The sequence below is a fragment of the Mya arenaria genome, chromosome 3, assembly GCF_026914265.1.
Source record: "Mya arenaria isolate MELC-2E11 chromosome 3, ASM2691426v1".
Lineage (NCBI taxonomy): Eukaryota > Metazoa > Mollusca > Bivalvia > Myida > Myidae > Mya > Mya arenaria.
The window spans coordinates 92841796-92849789 of record NC_069124.1 but is presented as its reverse complement, the minus strand read 5'-3'; the positions used below and the strand labels follow the sequence as shown (position 1 = coordinate 92849789).

At 37.7% G+C, this 7994-nt stretch overlaps 1 protein-coding gene across 1 annotated transcript; it reads right to left on the bottom strand.

Moving 5' to 3' along the window:
• Nucleotides 1-3620: 3620 nt before the first annotated feature.
• Nucleotides 3621-7476, bottom strand: LOC128226444 (uncharacterized protein K02A2.6-like). Its single transcript, XM_052936318.1, has 6 exons — nucleotides 7374-7476; nucleotides 7076-7285; nucleotides 6832-6923; nucleotides 6007-6127; nucleotides 4937-5731; nucleotides 3621-4486 (listed from the first exon to the last, which is right to left on the bottom strand). The coding sequence occupies exons 1-6, from the start codon at nucleotides 7474-7476 to the stop codon at nucleotides 3621-3623; spliced, it is 2187 nt and encodes a 728-aa protein (XP_052792278.1).
• Between the last annotated feature and the right edge of the window lie 518 nt (nucleotides 7477-7994).

Sequence of the window (7994 nt, the reverse complement as noted above, 5' to 3'; positions counted from 1 at the left end):
AGAATGCTGACAGTTTTCTAATAGTTGACCTAGTTAGCCAAGTTTTCCCCACATAGCCCCCGATTCGATATGGAGATATATTTCTTAAATTTTAACATTATGTATCGTTAGGGTGAATTTTGTTATTTTGTAATACTTAACTTTATATCAATATTAAGCTTAAAATATTTTTTATCATCAAATTTTGTTGATGATAATAAATAATCAATATTTAAAAAAAACACCACAGATATGGCTTTACTTACAAAATTTCACATTCAAGTCATAAATATTAAAAAATAATAACAAAAGATTTAAAACATACTTAATCGTTTCAGCATAAGGGGTTATATGTGCTTTTTTATAATTCAAACATGGGAAATAAATTAAATATGAAAAATAGGACATATCTGCGCTGTGGAAAATAATATTACCCAAGAGACTGCTTTCCACACAAATGGAAATGTTCAGTGAACATTTAATTAAATTAATTTTATTATAAAAATACAGATTATCAAAAGAAACTTCCAAATCAAGAGAATTAAAGTATTGGTGTGAGCTTCATACACTGTACAGGGGTTCTAAGGGCTGACAGTTGTCAATCCTAAAAATTGGTGCGAGTATATAGCTGTGGGATTCATTCCCTAGGCATGTAATAGGTCCTTTGGCCCCTTTTTAAATTGTTTCCAAAGTCATTTATATTCATTTCAATCCATTTCCTACAGCTTTGATACGATTGCTCAGCAAAACACGATCTACAACTGTACACAAGTCTGACGTTGAATTCCCTGAATCTTGATTTCGGGATTAACCCTGAATTTTAGAACCCTTGAGAATATAAAACATAAGAGCTGTTAAAGAAATGTGACAAATGTCACCAAATGGCCTTGTTCGACATTTAGTATTAAGCCTTATACACAAAAGAAGCCTTCATTATCGAAGTATTTGAATAATCCCTACCTTCCCATACAGATTAAAAACATTGATTGCGTACATTAGAAAAAAAGCAAAGTCTATACATGTAGAAAATGAGTCACTGCGAGATTGAGTGTATGTCAAATTGAATCGGTTATACTATCAAATGTGGTAGGTCATGATTGAACATGTAGGAATGGGAATACTTTACATGATATATGGATATTTTTGCCAGGATTCAAGTCTTTATTGAAAACATAAAAATGCAAAAATGATATAAAAAATAAAGTTCATGTTAAAGAAAGGGTTAAAAGAAAACGAAAAGCACTGAATAACTTTTGCGTGAATGATGTAGGTGAATGCCCTCATTGTTTAGAAGTTGATGCTTGCCCTGATGAGGATGATATTTTTAATCCTGTATTTATTGATGAATGTTTGGACAAGAGTGGAGTCATTCTTATACAAACTAGTTTAAGCCCCCAGTATACTTAAACACACAGTATTCCAGTGAACTCGTGTAACGTTGACCGTTCCAAGGCAGGTATCCGGTTAATTAGCAGTAAAGTTATTTTAATTAATGTGCAGGTTTGTTTGTGGTATTTTTATTCGTGTATGTAGTGTTTATGCGTTTGTGTCTCTTGTTAATTGTCGTTTCGGCCATTGCCTTGTGCCACCAAACAGGGTTCATTTTGTTCAACAACTTGGCTTGTCCCTGCAGTTGTTGTGTATAATTGATCATGTTTACAATATTGAAATCCTAGTATCCTTAATCAATAGTGGTCATCCGCTCGTAGTTTTCAACGTATATAGATAAATAAGCCCGTATGCTCAACAGTTAATCAAACAGACCTCAACATAAAAGGGTGCATCCACTGGTCATGACCATCCTGCCTAATGTTTGAGGTCCCTAGGACTGAGTGTTCTACCGAAAACGGGTTTGCTGATCAAGGTCACCACGACTTTAACCCACTGGCCAAAACATCCATAGTTACTCTATCGGTCATAACAAACCTGCTTACGAAGTTCCCTACAAACGAGTGTTATTTGTCTGAAAAGTTTTTTCAGTTCAAGGTCAACACGACATTGAACTTTGACCCACTTATCTTTAAATCAATAGGGCTCATCTTCGGGTCATGACCCTGCCTTCCAAGCACGAGGGCTCTGGGACCGAATGTTATTTAACTATTGACCAAAAATGAGTTTTTAGCTCAATGTCGCCAAGGCCATGACGATAGATCCATCGACTTCAAAATAAATAGGTTTTATCTGCAAATCATAAAACAACATGTATACCAGATTTGTGGCCCAAAAGCTAAAGCGTCAACAGGTTACAGTTAGGAAATTGTGGGTACGGACGGGTGCTTAAAATAGAATACAGATTAATTTCAACGTTATTTGGTGCTCCCTAGAAAGCTTAATGCCAGAAACATGAACAAAAGCTATGTACTCATATATAAGAATTATTTCAATTGCTGCCAATCGGTGACCAATTGTTATGTATGCATGAACATACTATGTCAAAACATGAACTGGTTTTTGTCTCCCTGAGTAGGAAGACAAGATAAATGGATTCTTCATGCATACTTAAGCCACAGAGACCAAATACTGTATACATGCGCCAGATTTGTACCCAAAATATATGTCACCCTCTGTGGAAAATCTAATATTCTTATTTCTATCCTGTTAGTGTTCGATTATTCTTGTGGGGTTATTGCAATGCCTACCATTCCCTAAATAGTCTCGGGTTCCAGTGAACACTTGTTTTTTACTAACCGTTCAAAGGCGGTAATCTCAACATGTACTAGCAATTTTGATGAGTATTTGGGAAAATATGCTCTGGCACGTATATGCCCTGGCACGTATATGCCCCAATCCCTATCAATGTATAAGCGCTTACTATTTATTTCATTTATTTACCTACGATATGTAATTCCATCATGGGTCAGTTAAATGTTTAGTGACTGTTGTGTTTTAATGTAGGTATGTAATAAAGACACTTAAATATTTATTACATTTATTCTACAAGTGTATAACATGTGAGTACATCAATAGTCTGAATCCTACTGCCTCTCTGATACTTCTAGGGGTTCCACCTTGGTGCCTTAGCAGGGCGGTTACTAATTTGCATATAGAGGCGGAGCTTCTATGCTCACAACATTACATCCCATCTTTTCTCAGATTTAAACTTTCAGCATCTGCCAAAGATTAGTTTAATATTAAAACAATTTCAATCATTCAATTTGTTTAACCGCATGATAGTCAATTCATTAGGAGAGTAGTTAATGTTCCGGCAGTTTACGAATTGTGGCATTATGGCCAGTGTCAGATAGAGCTAATGTCCAACGGTGTCAGATTTATGGCAGCGGCGAGCACTAATTGTTTGATTCACCACAAAGTTTTTGAAAACAAATTGTCTGTTTGTTATTACACTGGTCGTTTTCTGAGATTTATAGCACGTCTCTGGGAGGATTGTAAATTCCAAAGAATTCCAGGTAACTCAGTTTTCGATAGAAAGTTGAGTCTGTTCAATAAATTTAGACTGGTCACATATAAAGAAATTTGTACTAGCATCGAAATGTCCTGAATTAAAATGATATGTACACAAGTATAAACATAGTAAACAAATATTTCATTTCTTAAACACACAAAGAATGCGCAAACATATTGGTAAATTAATCTAAATCCATAAAGGGATTATTATGCCCTTTTCACAATAAATCACTTTTTCACAAAGTCTTGAAACGTTCTGGGGGGTTTTGATTTCGCGATGAACGTCTCGGTTGTGAAGGCTCTTGTTCGTCCGTACGTACAGTGCCAGGACGGTAGAAGTCGTCGAAGTCGTCCTCGCTGTCGGAGTCTTGTAGCCTTATCAGCTTGAAAAAGGACGAATTGCGGGTGATTGACTTGAAGGAGAACTTGTTTGTTTTGTGTTGTTTGACAAGTACAGAGTATGTTGCCGGCTTTGCATGCCGTTTTGCGTCCGCGTACGATTTCATTTTAGCTTTTTGATATGCGTCATTTTCACGAGCTTTGACTTGCACATTTTTCTTTGAAGGTTTCGATGGTGCAAATGGTAATTTTATTCTAATCTGTCTTCCAAATAATAGTTCTGCTGGACTGTATTTTGTAGTCGCATGTTTTGTAGCTCTATAGTTGAGTATGAATGCATACATGTCTGTGTGCCAATCTGCTTTTTGAGTTTTTGCTGCACGAATTACTTTTCCTATTGTTTTCATGAAACGCTCGCATTCTCCGTTTGCTTGAGGCCAGATAGGGGTTATTTTTCTGTGTTTAAAACTAAATTGTTTAGAAAAGTTTTGAAAGTCTGCACTATTCATCGGCGGTCCATTGTCAGTTCTCAGTACTTCAGGTATTCCATATTCTGAGAATATTTTGTCAAGCTTCTCAATAACTGATTTTACATTAAGAGATGTTATTATTTCAACAATTGGGAATCTTGAAAAGTCATCAATCAGAACAAGAAGATATTTTCGATCAGGAAATGGTCCACAGAAATCCATGCTCACTGAATCCCATGCCTGTTTTGGCATTTCAGTCATTTGAAGTGGTTCCCTGGAGTTTTTATCAGTTGCTGCGAGACAGGGAATACAACTGTTACACAAGTCCTCAACCATTTTGTCCATTTTTGGAAAGTACACCTTTTCGCGCAATAGTTGTTTTTTCCTAACTATTCCTGTGTCCTTCGTGTGCTAATGAAATAGCCTTCTGTTGCAACTGTTTAGGTAACACGATTCTATTTCCATGCAAGAGAACTTCGCCGTTTTTGAACGTCACAACTGTCAGTTCATTTTTCACACGTGCAAGTGTATCTAGTACCGTATTTGTTTTGTAATTTGATTTCCACGAGGATTGTCTGACGTTTTGCATCACCTGTTGTAGGTCGTTGTCACTGCTTGTCTCATTGATTATGTCATGCAACGTCATCGCTTTTGGAACGTCATGGTATGTAATGAATGACAGGTATTCTTCTGCGATTTTCCTGCGTTGCTTGCTTGCGTCTTTGTGACATCAGGGTGCCTACTTAGGTAGTCTGACATGTTTGATTCACCTGGCTTGTATATGACATCAAAATCATAGGCTTGCATTTTCATTCGCCACCGTTCCAGTCTGGCTGGCGGCTTGGACTTCGGGTTTTTGTATATGTGTTCAAGCGCCTTTGCGTCTGTTATGACGGTGAATTTGTTTCCAAAGAGGTATATATGCCAGTGTTCAATTGCCCATACGATAGCTAAGTTTCCTTTCTCGGTCTGAGAGTACCTTTTCTCGGTATCTGTTAATGATTTGCTTGCATAGCTAACTACTTTCCCTCCTTGCAGCATGATTGCTGCTATGCCTACGGGGCTTGCATCTGCAACAATTTGTGTTGTCAATTTTGGATCGAAATATGTCATTACAGTTTCACTGCTTAGATCCGATTTGAGTTTATCAAAAGCATTTTGCTGTCTTTCTTCCCAAACGAATTTGACATCTTTCTTCACGAGCATTCGGAAAGGTTCTGTCGTTGAGGAGTAGTTTGGTATGAATCTGGAGACATAGTTTGTCATTGCGAGGAAGCTTCGTACTTCTGATGCGTTTTGTGGAGCAGGTGTGTTTTTGATTATTTCACACTTTTTCTTGTCAGCAGAAAATCCGTTTTCACTGAATATATAGCCGAAGAATTCAAGCGTTTTCTTGTTGAATTCACATTTCTGTTTGTTCTGTGTGAGGCCTTTTTCCTGTAGACGTCGTAGGGCGGCTGCCAGTCTACTGTCGTGTTGCTCCTGCGAATTGCCATACACGATTATGTCATCGCTGATGTTTTGTACACCTTCAAGTCCTTAAAGTGAGGTCCGTATTGCATTTTGGAAAACTTCTGATGCACATGTTAATCCAAAGTTTAGTCTTTTGTAACGTCTTAGACCAACATGTGTAGTGAATGTGGTTATGTTGCGTGATTTCTTTGAGATTTCAAGTTGATGGTATCCCTGATTAAAATCCAATTTTGAGAATATTTTTGAACCATTTAAGTCCACAATAAGATCGTCTATTGTCGGTATAATGTGTCGAGTCCTTTTAATGGCTTCGTTAGGAGGCGCATGTCTACACAGATACGTATTTCATTGTTTTTGCTCTTCGGTTTCGGTGCTACGACAATCGGTGATACCGAGTCTGTTGGTCCATCTACCTTTTCGATTATATCCATGTCTTCGAGCCTTTTGAGTTCAATTTCCACCTGTTTTCAAAGGTGAAATGGTATTATTCTATGTGGTTGCACAACGGGTTGAACTGTATTGTCTACAAATAACTCAATTTTTGTGTCTTTCAATTTCCCAATTCCTGTGAATACCTTCGGGAATTTATCGCATATTTCACTTTTGCTTGTCATTGAATATATTTCTGGAACGACTTGCAGTGACACTGATGTAGAGTATGATAACAGATTGCCACTGTTTCCTTTCGTAACGTATATCATGGCTGTCGTAAACTTGTCTTTGGTTTCTATCATTGCTTGAAACTGGCCCATAATTTTGACAGCTTCAATTGAACTGTATGCGTATACTTTCGTATCCGTTTTGTTTAATTTTGGCTTCGGTTTCATGGCGTTGTATTTTTTTTCATCAATGACATTTATCGATGACCCTGTGTCTACGAGCATTTTTAGGGCATGACCTTCGACTTTGACTTTGATTGTAGGTCGCTTGCAGGATATGTCTGGCTTGTTTGAATTTATTGCAAGTCCAAATGCAAATTCGTTACTGCTTTTATCATTGTCCGATATTTCACTGTCTGAACAATTATCGGTACCCAATGTATGCACTGGCTTTGACTGTTTGTGCTTTGAACGACAAACAATCTCAAAATGATATATTTTCTTGCAAAAATTACATATTTTGCCGGCAGCGGGACATTGGCCATTCATGTGCGGATACTCCTTACCACAGTTTCTGCAGCTTCGTGTTTTCTGTTGTGACTGACGGTAAGTGTTGGTAGACTGTCGTTGTTGACGATGGTTTGGTTTTCGCTTTTGCCTGATTGCACAGGTGTTGTAACTGTTGTTGTGGTTGGCTGATTGTTCTAACTCGCTTGCGTTTTTGTCAGATAGTTCTAGAGATCGCGCTTCTTTGATTATTTCGTCTAAAGATATTTCTGATCTGAGCGCTTTGCGCCTTAGTCTTGTTGCCTTGTATGATTTGTGACTTAATTTCCTTGTCTGTATTTGCAAACTCGCAGTGTTCTCCAAGCTTTCTGAGTCGTGTGTGGAAACTGTCCAAGTTTTCGTGAGGTTCTTGCTTTGCCTGTCGAAACTTGTACACTTCGAACTCAATACTTTTCTTGGGTGCAAAATACTTGGTAAGTGCTTGCTTGGCAGCGTCAAACGTTTCCTCGACGTCTGGAAGTGTTGTAAAAATGTCATACGCATCTTCACCAAGGTAGTGCAAAAGACGCTCTTTTGCGTTTAGCGTCTTTGACATCCATACCAACTAGCATGATTTCTAGTCGACCTAACCACTTTTTCCAGCGACTGTCCACTGCTGTTTCAGTGACATTGAATGATGGGAATACTGGCAATCCTTGAGCCATTTTTTGGTAAATAATCAGTCCTACTAATTAATTACACAGCACAGTTGTTTTTTTACACAGTTAATCCGCTTTTCATGTGTTTTACACTTTTATCCTCGTCGCCATTGTTGTGTTTAAATGTAGGTATGTAATAAAGACACTTAAATATTTACTACATTTATTCTACAAGTGTATAACATGTGAGTACATCAATAGTCTGAATCCTACTGCCTCTCTGATACTTCTAGGGGTTCCACCTTGGTGCCTTAGCAGGGCGGTTACTAATTTGCGTATAGAGGCGGAGCTTCTATGCTCATAACATTACAGTGACAACCAGATTCCAAAATTTGAAAAAGGTCCACGAATTCATCCAAGATTTTGTACAAACTGTCATCTTAAATTGAGGAATTTCTGGCAATTGACTCACGTAATGTGTAGAAGGGCTCATTGAATGTATATTTGCTTGGCATTTGACTTATTAGGTGCACAGACGTATGTTCCAAACGAAATAGAGCTAACGTCAGCCGGTCGAGATGCTT

Coding starts and splice junctions, on each gene's coding strand:
- LOC128226444 (XM_052936318.1), bottom strand. CDS start 7,476: ATGGCTCAAGGATTGCCAGTATTCCCATCATTCAATGTCACTGAAACA. Junction 6,128..6,831: donor ACGAAGCTGCAGAAACTGTG/GTAAGGAGTATC, acceptor CTTTGAAAACAG/GTGGAAATTGAACTCAAAAG. Junction 5,732..6,006: donor GAGCAAAAACAATGAAATAC/GTATCTGTGTAG, acceptor CCTCACTTTAAG/GACTTGAAGGTGTACAAAAC.